This window comes from Lasioglossum baleicum, chromosome 2 (assembly GCF_051020765.1).
Source record: "Lasioglossum baleicum chromosome 2, iyLasBale1, whole genome shotgun sequence".
NCBI classification, from domain to species: Eukaryota; Metazoa; Arthropoda; class Insecta; order Hymenoptera; family Halictidae; genus Lasioglossum; species Lasioglossum baleicum.
In genome coordinates this window covers 9,693,568-9,716,009 of record NC_134930.1, presented here as the reverse complement: position 1 = coordinate 9,716,009, position 22,442 = coordinate 9,693,568, and the positions used below count along the sequence as shown (strand labels likewise).

The following is a 22,442-nucleotide window of genomic DNA, read 5'->3' as shown; positions in this document are numbered from 1 at the left end:
TATTCAGGGTACCGTGTCGAAAAATCGGACCTGGTGCCGAGCCGCGGCCCGCAACGAGAGAATTATGTAATGAAACGTGGAGGGAACGCGAGAGGCGAGTAACGGTATACTGTATAGTACTGTATACTGTATACTCGCTGCCAGTCCTCGGCCAGAATGGTTCTGCATCGCGTGGCCTGTTAGACCATGTAAAATCACGTTTCTTAACGGTTCATAAGCCGAATCCATGATCCCCCTTGTGGATCTGATCACCGTGTACTGGATTCTCTAACTTTGGAATCTACAGACACATATTATTCGTCGAGAACTCGGACGGTTGGTCGCGCTTGGAAATTGTTTAACATCGTGAATTATGGTTCCCGAAGAAACAAGCTTCACAGGGGTTAATATAATCAGTAGACTATAGTAATTATTTTTCACGGCGCACAGTTTCGATCAATTTCTACATTAAATAAATATAGCTGAGTGAGGCATGAAACGTTATGATTCGGGTTTGAACCAGATAACGTTTCCGATTCGGATTTAAATCTGCAAAGATGCCAGGTGCTATTCTATTGGAGGAAAACAAAGGTGGAGTGTTTCGTTCTAGACCCGCTAGAGGACTCATCAGTAAGGCTATCTAGCGGGCCCTGCCTTAGACACAAATGTCATGAGGAAAGTTCTTAATATACTGATTGGTGACAGTTCAGTAACTTGTGAGAAAGTCTTGTTCAACAGCCTGTCCATCTTGCGGACACTGTATTTATTTAATGTAGAAATTGATCGAAACTCTGCGCCGTGAAAAATAATTACTATTTTCAACAAAGTACGATCGTGAAAAATACCTCCTTTATTAATCAGTAGACTGTTGATCTTTATGCAAAATAAAAATTGTCTGCGTCGATTGTGTTACGAGCCGAGGTTCAGGCAGCGATGCGGGAACCGAGGGGAGTTTGGATTTAGAGATATTTTGGGTCTAGGTAGGAAGAGTACACGCAGGACTAGCCAATGTCTATTTCACCACTGAGTCGCCTCGTGTGGAACATAGGAGTGGACTAGCCGGTGTCTATCTCACCACCGGGTCGCCTCGTGTGTGGAATATGGAAAAGTGGACTAGCCGATGTCTATTTCACCACCGGGTCGCCACTGTAGGGGTACACGAGGACTAGCCAATGTCTATTTCACTACCGGGTCGCCTCGAGGGAACAAAGGAGTGGACTAGCCGATGTCTATCTCACCACCGGGTCGCCACTATAAAGGATAGGGTTGTGGTTCCGCTGTGTCGTAACTTATTGATTTGAATAGATACACCTCGAGCGGCAAAGGTGTATCGTCATAGGATACTAGCTACTGGAAGATCGAAAATGAATATGCCTAATGGAAATGAACTCCGAGTAGATTAATAGAAGTAATATATTGTTGAAAATAATTGAGGATACTAGCACCCGATCTTGCTTGACGTAACTTTCGACGTGGAACGATATGTACTGCGCGTATTCACTTGAATCAACCCAACTAATAGGAGGGATCCATGCCCTTATACAGTACCCAAAATCGGACCTAGCGATGGTGGGGCCACGTGCTATTTCTGATTAGAAATTAATTCTTAGAAGTTATATCGCTTGCAAGAAGCCCCTCTATGATCCGATTTTGAGTGAGCTCTTTGTTTCGACACATATCTCTGGGAGGGTCAAGAGTAACAAACGGTAGCGTCTGCATACTTAACAATTGCAAGAAATGGAAACCACAAATGGAATGCTATTTCCTTCTTTAACACATTACCGACCGGTGATTATGTATTGCATAATTTTGAAAAATCTATGGTACATGGCTGAACACTTTTTAATGGAACCTTTCATCTACTCAACTCTCCTACAAATGCATAAAGATCCGCAGTCTAATGATCAGCAACACGAGCGCGCCAGAAAAAAATACGCTGTTCAATCGCAAATAGAAAAAGTAATCGAGACAAAGATTGCATTTGATCCCCGTGTATTTTCCCAGCGTGCCAAGATTACATTCGTCATAACACGCACCTGCGCGTTGTCGTAGTTGCGATCTAGTTTTTCGCTTCCATTTTCGAAATCACTGCGCCGTGAGTCTATGTATACATATACAGGATGTTTATTCTGTGCTTTTCGTTCTTTAGTTCCGGAAATATGATTTGATTGATGAACAAGTCTGCTTTATGAAGAGAAATATTGCTCGGCAGATTTGATTCGATATTAAACGCGATGCGGGTTGAATTAATTGGTTGAATGAAACGTTCGATTAAAATCCGATTATTCTGTCGGCGTTTTTGCGAGGAAATATTGTAATGAAAATTTTAGTTGACGATTCGATTGTTCGGTGCTTCGGAGTTGAATATATCGATCGGGGATGGAGATTTTATCTAAAATTGAATTTATCGAGGTGGCGTAAATTGGTCCAGGGAATATGTTAATGAAAATTCAAATTATACGTAGACATTCTTATACAGAACTTTTCAGGAAATTTTGGTTAGAAGATGTACGATTTAGCAAGGATTAAAAATTCGAGGAAAGATTTTGAAAATGAGTGAAAATCATCGTGACACATACTATACTTGCCGGACCAGCAGCTTCCGCAGATCAGCCCGACTTTCCCGCCCATTTTCCTCCAGGTCCAGATTCTCTTGATTACGGCAATCCGGTTGTTTCCCTTCCTCGCGACAGATTCCAGCACACGTGGCCATGCGCGTGTCATGGGTCTGTCATGCGACTTTTCTCCGTTTCATTCTTCGTGTACATGTGGCTTTTCGTTTGTTTACTTTTGTCCCGGTCGATAGAGCACGCGAACCAGATAGAACACAGTTTTATCGGAGACACGCGAGAACAAACACGAGCGAGCAATGATCTAGGAAACTTTCCCGATTTCGAAACTTTTTCCAGCGAGATCCACCAGCTCTGACCACGTCTGAAACTGTCCTTTCAGGCCGAGAGGCTGTGTGCTCGCTTTCACACCTTTCACTCCACGGATCAACGGATTATTCGCAATGATAGTGCCTAGGTCCAACTACCATGGTTTGCGGCTTACGGCTGACGCTATTGTTTGCGCGATTATGGTTTGATTGATGAAAGTATCGGTGCCACGAGAAATCGTACCCTGGAGAAGATTTTCTTCCATAAAACAGTGAAAAAACTACCTTTCAACGAACAAAAACAATTGAATTTTCTCTCATTGGTCTAATATAATAGTCTCTTCGATAAAAATCCTGTTAACAATATCCCAATTTCGAAAGCTATGACACACGCAAGCCCCATGAAAATTATACAATGTATGTGCTACGGCTCGAACGGTGTCCTAGCAAAGTCGAAACAAAGCTCGCGTGTGCGGGAACTCCGCAACCATAATTTCCGAGCAGAAGGGCCTGCGAACTTACTCCGAGGCGCAGCGTATCCATAATCCACCAGCGACAAAGGGAAAAGAGATTCAACCGGGAGAAAATGGTGGCAGTTTCGCCGATAATCCTCGCAACTTCCTCAAGAACACCGACAAATCCCCGAAGAGGATTTCTGTCGCGCGCGCACGAATGTCTCAATAATTTTCCACTTGCGTCCAGAACCGTGTACATATTATATTACCGCCGAGTTTGTACATTTATCAGAAAACTGAATACATATTCAGTCAATTGGAATTTTTATAGTTACAAGAACGTGTACGAGAATCGTGTGTAAATCATTAAGCAATTCACGAACGGAAGAGTTACGAATTAATTTGTACAGCTAGCACAATAAGTATAAGCGAGTAGATGGTCCCGAGAGAAACGGGTTTCCTGTTTCTCTTGGAAGCTCTTATCGACTCGAGCCTCTTCTGCTGCGAGCTCTCGATTATACAACGAGGATTTTAAATCGAGAAGTCGTTTCAGCTTCCACGATCGCCTATTTACTTTCAATTTTTCTGGCGAGCCTCTCGGAGACCAGGGATTCTCTATTCCTTCAAGCTTTTAATATTTTCCAGCGATCGAAAGAAATACATATTAAGTCTTTTTAATAGGTTCTATTCAAGCTTGCGTAAAAAAGTTATCTCGGACTCGTCGCAATAGTCGGTGAAAAATCGAAATTGAGTCTCCGGTTTGCGAATCTTGATCGACGCATCGATCAAAGTCTTGCGTTGCCTGTTACGTGTACGCGGGTTCACTGACCCACCTCCTTTCTCTCTTTCTCTCTCTCTCTCCCTCTCTTTCTTTCTCTTTTTCTCCGTGACTCTCGATTCAATATAATTTCACGATGACTTTTTTAACCTTTCGCTGTTATAACTGTTCCGGCGCGAAAATTGTTTCCACAGATTGAACGGTCACGTGTCGCGATTAAAATTGTTCTACCTTCGATTAATAACGCCCGCTTGAACGCCATTTTTCATTGCTAGCGCCGTAAATCAAGGGAGATTGGTTGGCACGTCTACGTACAAACCTGTACAAATTAATTCGCGGCTGCCGTAATTACTTGACGCGTCCGATTTCGATTACTTTATAAAAATAATAGGAGCGTGATTACAATCAATTGCAACTAGCCTAAACGCACTAGGGTGGTTTTCGGGAGACCCGTGATTAGATTCCAGATGAAAAGACCTGGCCACGTTCGACTAGTTTCTAACGAACGAAAAACAACGGATCGGGGAAGATGTTGGAGCGAGGAATCGAAAAATTTCGAGGCTCGAATGTCGGTGTGTAAGTGGAACGCGCAGGGCTTGTATTTAAAGACGAGAGTTCAGACGGTTTAATGGCCGTTATAAATTTCGTGTCGCGTGTATCGTTACCGGCTCGTAAACCTCAGCGACCTTGTTCGAACGCGGATCGCTCGAACGAGGCTCGATTGGACAATGCTCTTTCAACGCCACCGAAAATACTTTTACCGACACGCGATTCGATTCGATCCAATTCTGCCTGTGCTGTGGCGCGAAACCTTCCGTTCGAACTTCAAGATAACCTAACCCGTGCGTCGCGAGCTAAACATTCAGATAAACATCGTTCAATATTTTTTAGCCCATTCGGACGACGCGAAACGTTCGATTCCAACTTCGGCGCATGAATTTTTGGCGATTTGAGCCCCGGGTCAAGATGCACCCTGACGTCGCCATTGAAGAATCGAAATAACAATCGCGGAAAATATAAACACTGTCCGTAAAATGATATTTCGTCAGTTTAGTGCTCTCGGTTCTAAAATACTAAACTGCTGGATGAAAATAGACGCGGGCACCACTGGCCAAGGATGGCAATAAAAATCACGCAAATTCTAAATAGATATGTATGTATTACTTTACCGCTGTCATATAAATATAAAAAGACGATGTCTAATTAATAGACTGCGCAACTTTATGCAAAATAAAAAATGTTTGCATTGATTGTAAGACACAGGAGCCAAATAAAAATTTCATTCTTCTTTTAATTACCTTATCAAGGTGAAACTAATACACTGGTGGCCTTAAATATTTTTAAAGTCCACTGTTTTAAATTGTACGTGCCCATTTTTGTTATAAATACATAAAATCCGCAGTCTACTAATTAAAAATCGTGCACAACCTGAATGAATGCTGTATCGTCATTTTCATAATACAATATAAGCTTGTCACGCCGAACGCTCGCCGATTCTAACCTTGAAACTTGCTGACAAATATTAACAATCTGTCATACACAAAATGACATATCGCGCGGATACATCGATCAATTCTGTCGCTTTGAAAATTAATTGCGAAGTACTGCACGACAAAAGATACGAAATTCGGTCGAATCGATTCTAAAAATACGACAATCAACCTGGAAAAACAATTAACCAATCTCAATATTCTTCATGTTGACGACAAACCTCCCTCGTTATTAAAGGTTCCAAGAGAATAGTTCGAAAAAGTCGCGAAAACTATTGTCACTATTCATTCCGAACGTTCAAAGAGAAAAATGTGAAAACAATTTGAAAAATACCTTTGAAACCGTTTCAGGTCAACCATGGCAATTTTTAAAGCAGAGATAGTACCTCGCGAGAAGCACACTAACCTCTCCAGCTTCGTGGTAGGACCAAAAAACGTGTCAAAATAATACCGAAAAAAATTCCACAGAACGTTATCCAAAAAGAAAATAAAAAAGATCACACAAAAACACTGTATGGAGACTTTGTAGATTCACATTTGTAGGATAGCACACGAGAGAAAAGTTGAAACAAACACAGAAACTACAACACCGAGAGATAACGGACGTTAGATCGCGATCTACACCGCGGATCGATGGTGCCGCGCGGAGCGCCATCGGCTGACTGACTACGTATCTCGAGAACTGTTTGCTGCATGCTGCACGTTCAGCGCTGTAGCTCTATTGTGTGTATGTGTGTGTGTGTGTGTATGGTCGCAGTATGGGGACGATTCAAGGACCGCTCCAGTTCTATGGCAGGCTTAGGCGCATTCCCATTTAATTTATTGGAGTTATCCCAGATGTTATCGCGAGTAAGTGTTTCGTCAATTATTCCAGGTAATTTATTATTTTATTGTAGGCGGAGATAAGAGCGCAGCTTAACTACTTTTATATTTAGAGAGGTTTAAGTGAATCGCGGTTCAAACTTGAATTAGACCGTATTTTCTTTACGTGTGTTTTTTATGGTCGCATCAACATCTCGAGTTATTTACGATCTATTTACATACTATAGATCGTATTATTTTTATTGTATACAGACAATGCTATAGACAAGTAAACACGATTTTACGAGAAATTCTTGACGAACCTTTCGAAGAAAATCACATATGCATAATTACTAGACTGCGGATCTTTATGCAAAATAAAAAATGTTTGCATTGATTGCAAAATACAGGGGTCAAATAACAATTTAATTCTTCTTTTAATAATCTTATTAAGGTGAAACTAATACACTGGTGGCCTTAAATCTTTTTAAGATCTCCATTGTTTTAAATTGTACGTACCCATTTTTGTCATAAATGCATAAAATCCGCAGTCTAATATAATTACAACATGTGATTATTTCAAGCAATTAATTATTTTCATTTTAGTACAAGCAGTTTTATGTTGTTCTATAGAAAAGTAATCTCGTGCGAAATTCGTGTAAATTATTTTCCGATGATGTTCCGAATGAAAAATGGCTCGAGGAAGCCATCGGATTGAATAATAATTTTTCGAATTTTTTTTGATGAAATAATACGCACGACTGGCATATGGTTTGAGAACGAGAGAGCATGGGAGTGTCTCCGTCTGTTTCATCGACGCCGTTGTTCTTTGTTAATAGGAACGTATGGTATGGTGTGTGGTGTGGTATAGTATAGCGAGAGTGGAAGGGCCTAATCGCACGCGGCGGAGACGTCCGTCCACGAGCCTCCCTTTTGTCGTCGGAACCGCGGTAGGTGTCTCGCCGTGGGCGAATGAAATACTCTGAATAGCGTGTCGGCTTTCAATACCGAATAAAAGTCCTGATATTTCGATTGTTTACCATTCGACCGGTTAGGTTGCCCGTTGGCTCGACCGCACCGACGCGCGACGCGACGCTCAATGTTCTCTCACGATCCTGCTCCACCACCCTCCCATACTTGGCCTAGCCCCATCAAAAATTGCACGGTTAACTGGACCAGAAAATTTTCCAATATTTCTACAGAATCTAAAAAACTGTAACCTGCGCGTTTACGGAAAAACAAAAGAATGGTATACCCTCACTTTTAATTTGTAGAGATTACTTGCTCCGTATACTTTGGTTTTGTTTGTATGTATCTCTAATCTATACAATATAAAAACGAAGTCCTGACTCACTCACCTATCAACGCCCAGGCTAAACCCTTGGACCTAGAAAGTTGAAATTTTGCACAGAGGTTTCCTTTATGATCTATACAAGGGATAAGAAAGGATATTTCGAAATTCAACCCCCAAGGGGGTGAAAAGGGGTTGCAACGTTTGTATGAGGAATATTTTGTTCGTGGTCGGATTTACTTCGTACTTGGTCTTAATGCTCTTTGATATAATTAATCAAACACCTGTTTCGGCATTTTAAAAAATTGATCCCCTAAGGGGGTGAAAAGGGGTTTTGAAATCTAAGATTGCGGCATGACATAAAATTAAAACTCTATAGGGGTGAATGGGGGGTTAAAAGGTTTTATATGGAGAAACAATATCAATTTCCGAGGGCATTAAACGGTTTTCTGTGCGAGCGAAGCCGCGGGCAAAAGCTAGTGTTGTAATAAATCTCTTATGAGATCTTCTCAATAAAAAAATGTTTACAGTATAAAGGACCCTTCGAATCTCGCAATCTTTGTCGTTCACATGAGAGACCACAGTGTTGCAGTCAGGAAAAACTGGTGAAAATCGGGTCGCCGATTTCCAACCGAGCAAAAAGTTGTCCGGAAATTGGAATACTCGTCGAACGATTTGTTCCATAGCAGCTGGCCTGGATCCTGCGTGCGCAGGTAATTTCATAGTTTCTCCTAGCGGAAGAAATGCTGGTAAAAGCGGGCACAACACGGGAAATAGATCGGACCAGAACCTTCGACAATTATTGTTGAGTTTCCGAGAGAAAACGTTGCGACGACATAGTTTTCCCATAAAGTAATCAGTCGGAAAATTGATCGAGGATTTGAAAAAAAAAAACAATTATGTCCGGGGAACGAGTCCGTTCGTCAAAATCTGGCAAAGTCGTTCAAATTGAACTCCCCCCGCTGCGCTGGAAATAGGGAAGGAGAATCATGAGTCCGAAGACGACCTTAATTGGCTCGGAATCAAATGGCAGAGCATATTTTCTAGTCGAAGGAACCGGGATGAGAAGTTTGAAAGAGATTTCGCGGAAATATCTGCAGGATTTATTTCCGGAGCTAATCAAAATGGTAGAAAGGTTACAAGGTTACACCTGCCTGAAAGAGGGGTTTGTATTTTAATGGATCGGGGGAGCTTTTGTGAAACGTTATGTAACATTTTAGAACATTGTGCGACAATCGAGCGGGCATAGGAGATAATCAAATATTCTGCGCTGGAGTGCACCGTTGCATCGAACGACCCTAATGCCTCGCTCGCGTACGACTGAAATATTTCTCGTCGGAGAAGCAGTCTCGGGGGAATTGATCCGCGAGGAACTGACAGACGATTCCGCCGATTGATGGATTAAGAAGCCCCGTCCGAGCCACTCATCGATATTTCAAGACGCCCAAAGACGTCGAGGCATCGATCTCTGATGCGGCCTGCCGCGCAACTGAATTATACAGGCGAGCACGCTGACCGCGATTTTCCACCCCAACCCCGGGAAAATCGCCGAAAAATTATTCGTTGTGGCGCCACTCTCTTCATCATATTCTCCTAGTAAAAATTGGAAAATTGTTCATCATCATACAAATCATACATCCGAAAATTTTCGTTTTTTCAAGTTTCGCCGTTTTTGCGGAAATCAGTAGTGTAACTGAACGACAAGTCGGACGGCTGGGACAAAATTGGTGGTTCAATAAATATATACGCAGATACGTAGTTTCATTACACTGTCTTCGCTTATTCGTTACAGAGACTGATATATGTATATAAAATGTTTGTATTTTACATATGCATAATATATATTCTACGGATTTATAAGAAGAAGAATGTAAACTGGCTCTACTGCAATACCATGGACTGCGATCACAGGCGAGGTACAGACAATTATATTAGCTAATGGATTGACGAGGCAAAAAAGGTGCAGTGTACAGAGCTCAGGCAAGCTCAAGGAACTAATTGAAGGATGTAACCATAGATGGTAACCGGAAGTATCGATCAGGCTTGGCCATAAAATAGGAGGTTTGGAAGGTCCCTTGACTAGTCCGGATCTCCTCTTTACCCTCTTTACCCTCTTTAACGAGGGTCGGGTAGCAAATTCACCGAAGGACCCTAATTAACGGAGGCCGGCCATTAGCCTCAGGACCCGTTCGGGTCTCTCGCTAGAGCCTGAAGATGGATTTAACGGCGTGTCAATCAGTTCTGAACAGGTCGGACTAAACTCTGTGAAGCTTTCGTGGTTGGCCAATCCGCAAAAGCGTTCGGTTTTCAATTTATTAGCTGTCATCTACGCTAATTACTCAATCACTAGACATTGAGTAAGTGGAAATACTACTTAACACATAATAGGATTTTCAATAATTGTGCTGTACCAAAAGAAAGCATAGAAATTTTCTTTTACATTGCAATCTTAAACGAAACTATTACATGACGTTATCGAGGGTGACCTGTTAGTTTACAATGAAAATTACTGTTGCTACCTTGACAGGTTCCAGTAAAAAGTGTTTAGCCATATGCCAATAATTATCGATCGGTAATGTGTTAAGATAGGAGGATTAAGAAAATTTAAACAAAAAAATCTCTCAATGTCAAGATTGCTCGACAACCAGCTCGCGATTATCGGGGATTAAAAATCGCCTAACAGTCGGCGCTATACTTGCTGTCTCCGCGGCAATTTTTCAGGCTAGCAGCGTAATTAAGTTCACGAGGGAGGCTCGCAACATTAATTCCTTGCAGCCCCCGTGTTCCGTGCTGACGTGGTTCGCGGTCGCTTTCAGCCGTCCACGTCGTCGTCGTCAGATCGTCGTCCGCGTTGGAAAGAAAAGAAAGTGCACGCGGTGTGCAACGGCGTGCAACGTGCAGGACGTGCAACCGTGCAGCGTGCGTCGTGTCGTGTCGTCCATCGATTGTCGGTGGTGCTGTTGAACCCAGCGACACAAAGTGCAACGTACAACGACCGTGTAACACGCTTAGCGCGTTATGACCGACTGCGTTTATGGCGCCGCGGTCGCCATTGCTGCGGCCGACGACCAAATGCCAGCCGTTACATAGATCGCGATTTCTCGAAAGGTCTTCGACGCTACCTGCTCGCACACTATACCCAACCGATACCCCCGTCCTTTCTCCGTGTCCTCCTAATCGGATTTCATTATTTCGGCGCGTCGAAATTTAGTCGGAAAATTGTGTTATTGTGCGAATTTAATTAATCTAATTTAAGGTTTAGAATAGAAGAATTTTTGGTAATCGGGTCGCTAGATAATAATAATAGTTGTTAGGCGAACGAACTGTTCGTGGGTGGTCGAAACGCAGGCTCCAGAACGGTCCAACCCATTATTTGGCTTACGGGGTCGGATTTAATCGAATTTATGCGGATTATCCGAGTGCTGACGCGGTTGGTCGTCGTACGGATTCTCCGCTCTCGCGTTCGTCTTTACTTTCGACTTTTTTCTTTTCTTTTCTCTCGCCGCGCGACCTTCTCCTCGAACTCGTTCTCGCGATTCCGGTCAACGGACCTCTCTCCCTCTTTCCCTCTCCCTCGTTTTCCTTCGATGTTTCTTCTCTCTCTCTCTCTCTCCCTCTTTCTCGATCACATCGTCTTTTTCTCGCCTCCGCCGAACGAGAATGCAGCCGCGTCCACTTTGATCCAGGCGTTTTCGGTGTTCAAGCGAAGGTGAACGTACTTATTAAGAGAGGAGGGCTCTCCTCTCTCCGACACGACCGTTATACAAACTTCTTGCATACGAGAGAGCGTCCAGTAGGATTTGTTTTGACTCGCTGTTACCGAGGGACGTGAAATTGTTCATCGATGTTTAGACTGCGGATATTTATGCAAATAAAACTGGAGCTGAATATAAAGTTCTTTCATTCCTCAATCATTTTAATGGAAAATAAATTAATCGTTTATAGAGATCCTGCTTATTCGTCGAATTCGAACAAAAATCCTGTCATGATTACTCACAGGATCCGCACCAACCGGAATTGTCCTCTCGCCAACGTAGACCTGTAAAAATCTCTGCAGAAGGGTGTCCCAGTAACTCCCCTCGGCATAACTTCCGTTCCTCAGCATTTATTTGACAGCCTCGGCCGATCCTCGCTTGGAAATTTTGATCGTTCGATCGATCCCTCGATTCGTAAGTTTGGCGCGTGACGCGGAAACCTAAGCGGAGCCCGGAGTCACAGATAAAAATACGCCACGGTGTAGGTATGTATAGCGTATTCTCTGCTATAGCACGTCGCAAGGCAGTGTCGTGAGTTTCGCGGATAAATTCGGGCTTATCGCGGGCCCCGAGAAATAATCACGGTCTCTCGGATTTTCGGGCCACCCCCCGGGGGAACCGTAAATCGTTGCAATTTTACGAACCTGCAAATCTCCGAAATAACGTTTCCCCTTCCCCCCCACCCCCCGTGAATTCTCTTGGTCCGGTTCGAACGTGATCGGCAATTCGGATCGGCCGCGTGTGCAATGTACAAAAAGTGTATGTATGAGAAACGACAGATTTCTTACAAACAGAATTATTATTCGTATCAAGAGTATGATTTTCTTACTTACAAAGAATATTCGAACCGACATTCTTTCTTCTCTCTCTAGACGCATTTGAAAAATAATAGAAACATTAAACTTGTATGCTTGACGAAAATATTCCTTACGATTGGTTTTGTATATACACACGCACGCACGCATACACACGAGTACGCTTACACCAGCAGAGAACTTAATCGTTAGATAGAAAAGTGAATTCTCGCGGCAGAAAATGCTAGTGGCAACACCGATCCCTTATTTCTATTGTATGGTTTAAATATGTCGATTGGATTTTCACTTTCGCGTGGATCACCCCGTGAAAATTGTTTATGACAATATGTTCCGGGTACCTTGTATTTGTCTGTGATTATTAATCATATCCATGTTTCCGTAGGTAACGTGGCGAGTTTCCCGAAAGATTCGAAAGAATGAATGCTTCGTAGATGATCGAATATTTCTGTTTCCGGAAACGGTATCGAGATACAAAGGTACACCTTACAAAGGTACACCAGTCGATATTAGATCTATCGTTAACGAACAGGTAGAGCGCAACGATACACCGATCACGCGAGCCTTATGATCGGGTATCCGCGTGGCCAGGACACCGGCCGATAACAAGCTCGGCCCTTTACCCGACAATAGGCCCTAACGAGGGCCACTCTCGCACACACATATGTATATCAACTCTCTCTCTCTCTCACACACACACACACACATACACACACACAGAAACACATAACACTCTCATCTGTCAGGCCGTGTTCCAACTCGCACTAATTAGGTCGCCGCGTTGCTCGAAGCTCTTAGCTTTCGCTGTTCGAGGCAAGTGATCAAGAGTATACTCTCTCTCTTCGACGTAATCGCGATCGATGGAGAGGCTAGAGAGAATTTAGAGAGACACGGAGATGATAGAAACAACCGCGAAATGCAAGTTGGAACGCAGTCTGCGTTGCGACTGGTATCTACGACTGCATTCTTCTGCAACGACGCATATACTCTGAACAATCGGTCAAATTTGATTATCTATACTCGGCGGACAGTCTCCTTAATACCTCGAGCGCCACGTCGGTCACACATAAAACGACGCAATCTTTTTTTTACCGAACTTGAAGATCAATTTTTACTACAATCAAAGAAAGTCGACGAAATTTTATCAAGCGACGTGGCAGTGACGTGGCATTCAACGGGTTAAGAACAATGGAATTTGTCCGCTAACAGCTCGAACGCATTTGTCTATTTGTTGTTTACGGAAGACGTTAGATAGTCTAGTCGAATGGGATCTGGCTCTACGGGGGGGGGGGGGCGGCGACACAGTTGACGACGCTCAGCAGTCTCCTGATTATACAGTCTGTTGTTGTTCGTTAATTTACAAAGAGCTAAGCGGATGAAGAACGAAGTTTGCTTGCGGGTGCGCGAGGACAGAGAGCACTCGATGGAAGAAGTAGAAAAATCTGTCGATATCAAAACGCATTGTAAAAATGCACATCGTAAAAAGCTGTATCAAAATAGTTATACATAGTTTGCTATACTCCTTCCAGCGAGTTGCCAAAGTGCAATGATGCAGTCGTAGCCACTGAAATCAACCCCATACTTTACAAACAGAATTTTTGTTGTAGCGTGGTCTTTCGATGTTTTACAAACACAATTCGTTGCGATATTTATAAAGCGTTGATGCCTTTTAACCCTTTTGTTGCGTTCGACTCGATTTAGAGTGGTGTGATCGTAGACTGTGGATTTTTATGCAAATTTTGCCTCTTAGAAATTTGAAGATTTTTTTCTTTTTATAAAAATAGGATAGAAGTACAATTGATTTTTCGGTAGCATAAAAGTCCGTGGTCTACTTACTGCCACTTTTCCAGCTGGTACACCAAATAGTGTCGATAAAGTAGGTACCTTCGACATTATATTGAAAAAATGGATGAACTATCGTTAATATAAATAATGTCTTGCGAACGAAAGGGTATCGAAGTATCTCTCACAGGACCTCGAAGTATCTCGAAAAATCGTCCAGACCAACGTCGACAAAAGAAAAAAAAACATATAAGAAACCAAGAGAACAACACAGAAGAACATATAGTCAGTCGGGCGACCAGTGTCGAAGCCACCGTGAGATATGAAACCGCAGGTACATTTGGTAGTGCAAGCTCGTCCATCGATCGTTCGATCCCGCCTAGACAGAGATCTCTCGTATCATCCATCGCGTCCATCAGATGACGAGAATCGATCTGATCATCCCCGGGGGAGGGGGCGAGTGTGGACTTGGTTATTTGGAACACGGCTAGCCAGTCATCATGATCATCATGAAAGTTCAGTTCCTGAAGACACCACCGGTCTTGAGGAGCCACTCACCTGTAGCCCTGTTACAAGCCTGCTTGGTGGTCTCGGTCATCATCTCCTGCCTGATGATCTGCTCGGTATCTCGCTTGTCGGCAGGTTTCTCCGTGATCGTAGCAGTCGTTTGGGTGTTGACGGCGATGGTGTCGATGCCAGTCGTCGCGCGACCGCTGTTCCGTGGACCTAGAACGTCTCCAGGTCGTTCTGGCGCCGGGGTAACAGGCAACCCTCGCCCCGAGTCCGCCATCGAGCCGCGCTGCTGTTCCTGGAGCAAGCAGGCGCTCGACAACAGGTCCCACTGGCGTAGCTTCTCGCGGTCGAGCTCGAACGGCCCGGAGGCGGAGCCTGGTGCAGGCCCCGCCCCTTCCTGGCTCCTGATCGAGCGGCCCGGGGGAAGGTTGCCCTCCTCTAAAAAATGATTCGCGTCCTCGACGGTCGCCTTCCTGTACGCCTCGTTCTCAGCGTCCCACACGTATCCCCCAGCATGGATCCTGTCCATCGACAGACTCTCGTAGGTCAGATCATCCACGATTGTCGCGTCGTTGGGCCGCCTCTTCACTCTGGGCCTCTCGCAGTTCTCCTCCAAACAGTTCTCCCTCCTGATCACGCTATCGTTCACATAAGTAGCCCCCCTGGTCACTTTGTTCCTCCCTTTGGCATCGGAAGAGGATCCAGCTGTTCTAGGTGGACTATCCAGGTTGTCCAGGGATCTAGCATTCCTCAGACTCACTCTTCTCAGACTCTCTCGCCACAGGGAGTCTTGCTCCCAAGGATCTTCCGAACTAAAGTTACTGCTGGACGCTATATTGCTGACGCTCTGTTGCCTCTCCTCTATCTGAGTCGGTTGCACCGTTGCTACTCTGTTGCTTCTATTCCTCTGTTCCACTAAATTCTGCAAACCCACATCGTCCAGCAAACCTTCCAACGACCTTGATCTCCTGTGCGAAGTCTGCGCCAGGTCAAAAGTCTCGCGATTATTCTGGTCACTCGACTTATCCCTCAACCCATGAGGATACAGGTTCCTAGTATTGATCTCCGGAGAGGATATATCGGGCAGAGGATCGGTGGATTTGACTCTTCTCAAGGTGTCCGCTTCGTAGAAGTTTTTCTTGTCCACCAGATCCACCTTATTATCCGCTAACAGCTGGCAGGTCGTCTTTCGAAGCTCAGCTGCTATGCGCCTGGCTTCGTCGATGTCCTCCACCTGAATCTGCCTAGGTAGCTGTCTGGTGATGGGGTTGATGATACGTCCGATGTCGTTGCGCTTGTTCAAAGCCGTCGCAGCGTCGTCGCGTTGGTTGTTCAGCTGTGGGAGACGGGAGGTGTGACCTATCGGCTTGGCAGCCTCTGTATCCGCTGCGCTGACGCTGGCTTGGAGATCCGAGTAGTAGTAGGGGGCACCTGATTCGTTCTGTGCACGCGTATCGGCGGGAAGGTAGGATTGTGTGGCGGGGCTAGACTTGGGCGGGGCCACGGGGGCGGGATAATGGCTGGAGTCCTGGCTAGAGGAGGATCTGTGATTGGAGATCATGGAGTAGCGGGCAGAATCTTGACTAGCGGACCTGGAGTGGCTCTGGAAACGGTCGGAAAAAGGACTGGCGGTTCTTAGGACATTAGCGAGTAGATTGGGTCCAGTCGGCGAATTTATAGAGGAGGATTGAGCGCTGGCGGGCCGCTGACAGGCCATGGAGGTGGAAATCGAAGCCACGCCCATGGAGTAGCTGGAGTCCCTGCTGTGCGACGCTGATAATAAAATATTCTGGGAGCTCCTGCGCAATCTGTCTCTATTCTGATCGTGATCAGACCGAACTGCGTGGCAAGAAGCAGGCGAACTTCTCAAAGGAGAGAAGCTGGTGATGTTTTCATAGTGAGCGTCTCCTGTGAACGATTGGGAGTGTTGATGGGAGGGCGGAATATCGCAGACTCTCATAGAGGGTAGGCTGCTCGCGGAGCCCATCTTGCCGACATCGTAACGTAACGATTGTTCCAAACTACCCAGGTTAGACTGCCTTGTGAGGCAGGTGCTCTTTTGAAGCTTGTCCACCACCATCATGTTCTCGTTGAACCCGTAGATGCTGTTGTAGCTGAGGTCTTTGGCGTACAGGTCCACGTTGAAGGCATCTCTGGCTTGGAGTTCTTCCAGATACTGGTCCAGGTCAATGCTGGCCCCGTCGAAGCGGCTGCCTAGGGACTCCAGCTCGTCCAAGCTGTCCAGTACTTCGCAGACCTCGCTGACGGGCCTAGTCTTCAGCTGTCTATGCCTAGCCTCCTCTTCAGGGGTCCTCAAATCGACCGAGTCGCTACCCGACGCACTTTCCAGGGATATTCGACTGTCCCTGAAGGTGGAGCTGATGGTAGCGTCAGAGAACCGCGATAGGCTTCTGTGAGTCTCCACTTGGGCCATCGGCTTGTTCCAGGATTTAGGAGAGTCTCTATTGGAGCCGCCGTCTTTCTTCACCTGAGAGCACGCTTTCTTGATCTCCATCGACTCCTGCAGGTCCAGGGACTCCAGATCGTCCAACGGAGGAGGCGAAGTGGGGATCGGTGGTGGGGACACCAGCTCGCTATCGGAGGAGTCGTGAAGCTCCGCTATCATCGTCCTACTAGCCCCCAGGTAATAAGAAGCAGGCCTGAAGGTGTCCGATAAACTGAACCTAGGATGTCTAGGTGCGTCGATGGAATCCAAGTCCTTGGACGACTCGTCATCTGCATCCGAGCTGTCGGTCTTCAGGGTGGTTAGAATGTCCGGCAGGTCTGACCTCGAGTGCCCAGAGTCGTCGTGAGACGTTCTCTTCTTCGGGGACATCTTGTTACCTTCTTGCTCGTCCTTTTCCGATAATTGACTAACCTCCATGTACACTGGCTCCATCTTGCTGTCGGACACGCAGACGAACTCGTAATGAGGTGTGTCTAAAGTTGAATAATCTCCGGAGTCCAGCTTCCTGTTATCCTCATCGGGCGCCAGCAGAGACCTAGCCATGCCGTTCTGAGCCATCTCCACGTAAGAGCTCTCCTCGTGGGCTAGATTAGCAAAGAGGCTCTCCATCATTTTCGGGTTCGGTCTGTCGTCGCAGTTGGGATCCAGTATCGCCTTCCTAGGTGACATGGGAAGATAATGCTCCTCGGGACAGACGTCCTCTTGCTTCAGCTCTGGACTGTCCTCACCACTTTCCTCGGAAAACTGATCTCCATGAGTCAGCAAGGATTCTGTCACGCTCAGCCTATTGCAGCTGGGGCTTGGCTCTGCCTCCAGGTCCTCGGAGGGCGTGGCTTGCTCTTCTGGAAGCATGCCGCTCTCTCTGGAGGCAGATCTCTTCTTCCGTCTGAAAGAGGCGTCCCCCTGCTTCTTCACACCATCGCAGTAAAATTTCTCCTCGTCTGTAACCTCAGGCACGACTTGATCCACCCCGAGTTCCGCCTCCTGGCCACGCCCCTCGCCTTCTTCGCTCTTGTCTCTTTGGTCCAGATCGCTCCCGGTGTCGTACAGTAAAGCCTCGGAGTCGCTGAACACTCCTCGATGCTTCACCTCCTGTTTCCTATTGTACTCTTGCCTCTGCACCTGTTGAGATTTCCTCTCAAAGTCCGCCAGAAGATCCTTTACCGACTTGTTGCTATCGGTGGACGCCTGCTTGGCGTGGCCGTCCCTGACGCCACGCCCCTTCTGCTCCTGAGACTCCGCCTCCCCGAGGGCAAAATTCCTAAGGTTCGATGGATGCTTTTTCGTGGAGTCCAGCCTAGAGACAAACGCCTCGGTGGTCTGCAGTGGCGACACTTTCAACGGCTCCTGCATGGCGAGCACCTCCTTTACCGGCGTCGAGCTGTCCATACTCAGTTCAAACGACCTGATCCTACACTGCACCAGATTCATAAGCTCCGGAGGCTCCGTCTCTCTCGACTCCGCCCATCTTAACTCCGCCTCCCTCGACTCCGCCCCTTCTTTTGGTCTGATGTACTGGTAGGAGAACTCCTTGATCACCTTGCTCTCGTCGATGTTCGAATCCCAGCCTTCCAGTCCACTCTCCCTCTTCGTGGTCCATTGGACTGTTTTCTGCGAGGGCCAAGTGTCATTCGTGTATCCAGCAGCTGGCACCACAGTCTTTTTGATCTCGTCTGTTCCGTACGCGGTCGACGTCTTCAAGATACCAGACGGCCTCTTCTTTAATCCCTCGTCGTAAGATGTTTCCAAATCCTGGTCGAAACGAATTCCTTCTGGATTTCTTGATCTCTCGATGGTGGGGTATGTACGCTCCGTCCTTTGGGTGGAGGGGAAGCTGACCTCCTCGTAGCCGGCGTCGGGCGGAATCCCGCCCAGATTCGGGAACTGGGAGGGGCTTAGTTTCCGGTCGGGCGGAGCTCGAGGAGTGCTCGCGTTGTGACGGCCCGCTCCCGTCACGCCCTCTTCGTCCGCGAGCGCCGATGAACGACCGTCTCCCACCTGCCGGGGGCTCCTTCCTGCATGCGAGGGTCTGCGCGTGCGTTTCCTCCGGACATCGCCCAGCTCTGATTCGTCCGTTACAAAACAAACACACGAGGACGATCGTTACTCACGAGTCACGATTAGAGTACAATCAACCAACCCATCCGGCGCACTCCAAGCTGGTGCCGAGCTCTGACGGGATCGTTGCGAACGTAGTTGGATCAGAGATCTATTCGTATCGGATTTTCTAACCTTACCAATAGACTATAAATTCTAATATTCAAACGATATTAAAGAAACTCCGTATTTCCGAGCGAAAATCAATTTGTAAACGAGTTGCCTATTTCATCTCAAATTCGAAATGCTTCGAATAGAACTCTGTTTCAAACTGTTTAACCAGCTACAACTTTCTATTCGGAACTCTGTAGATTTTACGTGTCAAACTATTTCCAACGTTAAACCGATTTCCCTATCCTTGACAAAACTCTGAACTCTCTGTACCCTTTTCAATCGATCCCGCAACGATCCCCTATCGGCCCGGCAGCGTGCACGGTGAACAGAGCATAAGGCGTCAAGAATGTTAGTGAACATATTCTCCTCTGTGCATGCCATGCGGACCCACATCAAAACTCGCAGAACAATCAAAAGGACAGGAAAATTCCTTTGTATCGGGCACAGCTGTTAGATCGTAACGGACGGTTTGTTTCGATATCGGTTAATTAGCCCCGCGTAATCGAGGGTGTGTTAATCCATTAATCCATTAATTCCCATCCACCAGTCACAGCACCAGACCCGACAGCAGCAAAAGAGAAGGAGCCCCCAACAACGGAGAGAAATTCTCGCGTTTTTATTATTTTTCATCCCGCTATCTCTCGTTTCAACTCACATATCTTTAATTACATGTATCTATAGAGATATATATATTTTTATGTATATGTATACATATACTTTCTATGCGTTTCCTGCCACCTTCCGAGTCCACCAACAATTATCTACAGAACTCTCGTTAACTGTCATTTTGTCAGAGAGCGTCGATTCCGATAAAGAGCAGAAATACAGCAACAGAATGAACAGAGAGAAAGAGAGAGAGAGGGAGACAGGAGAGAATTGTTTCTTTCTCAGACTTCGATTTCGTGTTAGTCGACGAGCACGTTTGTTATAAAAAACGAACAACAATCGGATGCGCTCTCGATGCAAGAATTAGACAGATTTCATTTCAACCGTAACATTTTTATATCTTTAGCACACGCAGCGATTAGAAAATGTTGGAATTAATTGTTCAGATGTTGATTTTTTATTACATGAATCTTTGGTTTCATGCGTAAGGATGAAATACATATTATTGTTGAGTTGTTTTTTAACGAGGCAGTCTCGAGACGTGCATTACAAAAAAGCATCTCGTTCTCTCGGCTCGATTTTTTGGTTTCCATGTTTCTTTTATTGGTGAGGTCATTCGTCACCGGGTTAGAGCGATGTTATTACGTAATTAGTATACAGCTAGCTACTGCGAGTGTGTCGACTCGCTGGTAAAGCGCGATCGTGGATCTCCCAGAAAATGTTTCATTTTGCAATCTTTTAATTTGACAAAGAGTCAACAAGCTGCGTCCCTCTTAAAAACTGCACGCGACTTGAACAAGCTTACAGATTTCGATCGCGGAACGTCTACCGAAAAGTTCCAGGACCGTAAAAAGGTAAAATTTGTTGAACACTTGAGATCCCATCGTTTCGTTTTTATCTGGATCGCTGCGACGTCTTCGTTGCTTTTCTCAGAGCTGAGATAGGGGAAGTTCTTCCTCTCGATAAAGCGGTGCTACTTTCTCTCGAGATCGCTGATTTCCTCTAGACTTTGCGAGGAATCTTCGGTGAAATATCTTTCTTACGAGCGAAGTATTTGTGACTCGAATCACATTATTTGTTTGGAATGCGAGAAGGTGGAACGATTTAATTTCCCATCATCCACGGCGAATTTTGAAAACAGGAGAGAAATAATGTCAGCGTGTCGAGGACAACGTTTTCCTGCTTACGACAGCCACGATCAGTCCACGTAGCAGTCGAGGAACGTGTCGAAGTAACGTTCGCGATCTTAAGGAGTACAACTTGGCCTTGCCGAGGCGAACAACTCGAGTCAAGCAACGAAAATCGTATCGAGGTGACGAGGCAGCGGAGATTCCCTCTCGAATTCGAAAGAGCTTCGAAACAGCTTTAAACGATCGGCCAGAAAAGTGTCTCTGTACACCCTACTCTATTTCAAGATTTATGTAACTTTCAATCATAAGGGAAGGGTTTTATTTGACTTTTACTTTAGGGGTTCAAAACATTCCTACCCTATCTTAACCCTTTGGACTCGAGGCAATTTTAATTCCAAAATCAAGGCATTTCTTAAATCTATATCATAAAATCGAACCTGTTTTCTCGTACAACGGTGGAGTTGTTTGCAATTCGTGGAATACAGGCGAATTTAATAATACTAAAACGGTTTTGGATAATGCTATGGTCATTTTTACTGAGGCCTCAGAGTCACCATTCAAGTGCAAAGGGTTAAATCATAAGGCAATGGTGTTGGAAATGTTACTCCATTTTAAATGGTAAGGCAAGTGGTTAAAAGGGTTCACTGAATTTTCAACTACAAGGAAATGGGTTGCTCGATCCGAAGGGATATGCAGAGACACTTATGACCGTGTACACATAGGTGTACACGCGATATGCATATCCTGGAGGGCGTGTGACGTTTGATCCGAAGAAGGGGAGACCCACGAGCGGCCGGGCGAAGCCATAAAACTCTCAGATAAAAAGTTCAGGCGAGTCGTCCCTACCTTCGTCGTCGCTGGAGTAGCTGTTGTACCGAGAAACGTTCGCGACGGTGCGCCTGCCGTCGGTGCTCTTGCTGCGTACGTGTGGACGGTGACCGTCGTCCCTCAACTCCCGGCGCCTAGAGTGACGGACCTCGGCGACCGACGCCTCGTGGGCGGCCAACTCCAGCAGCGCCTGTTGCTTGTAGTAACTGGACAACTCGTTCGAAGCCCTGCTGCCCCTGTTCGCCGACGCCGACGCCGACGGTTTACGGGTCAACGGCGACTGCAGCATACGCTGCTTCCACTCCAGCAGACGCTTCATCGACTCCTCCCGCTGCAATGTTATCAATGTTATCCGACTTTTCCACGTGTTGTTCGTTCGGGAATTGATTTCACTCAAAAACATGTTTTTCGGCGCAACGCACAGTGGGTAAAATCGACGTTCTAGCTGTTCACGGGCTAAAAACTCAAAGTCCTCATATCGATTTTTAACGAATGCACAATGTTTCTTAAATGTCTATTACATTCGAAAACGATAATATTAATTAAAGCTATTAGAAACTCTCGTTACGATAAACGTTCAAAGATCAAACTTTTTCAGATACGATTTATCACCGAAAAAATTCCTTGTCTTCATAATGATGTCCTGGAAAACCTAATGAAGATTAA

General features: G+C 45.7%; 1 protein-coding gene across 12 annotated transcripts in view; it reads right to left on the bottom strand.

Annotated features, from left to right (window-relative positions):
• The window catches only part of LOC143215670 (uncharacterized), a 174,632-nt gene that overhangs the window by 40,475 nt on the left and 111,715 nt on the right, over window positions 1-22,442 (bottom strand). For all 12 annotated transcript variants that reach the window (XR_013010417.1, XM_076438068.1, XM_076438023.1 and 9 more), the window contains exons 11-12: window positions 21,795-22,107; window positions 14,580-19,064 (exon numbers count right to left, since the gene is read on the bottom strand). Coding sequence is in view for 11 of the 12 variants with exons in the window: in XM_076438068.1 (XP_076294183.1) it covers window positions 14,580-19,064; window positions 21,795-22,107 (4,798 nt within the window). In the remaining variant the exon portion in view is untranslated. The remainder of the gene's footprint in view (window positions 1-14,579; window positions 19,065-21,794; window positions 22,108-22,442) is intronic.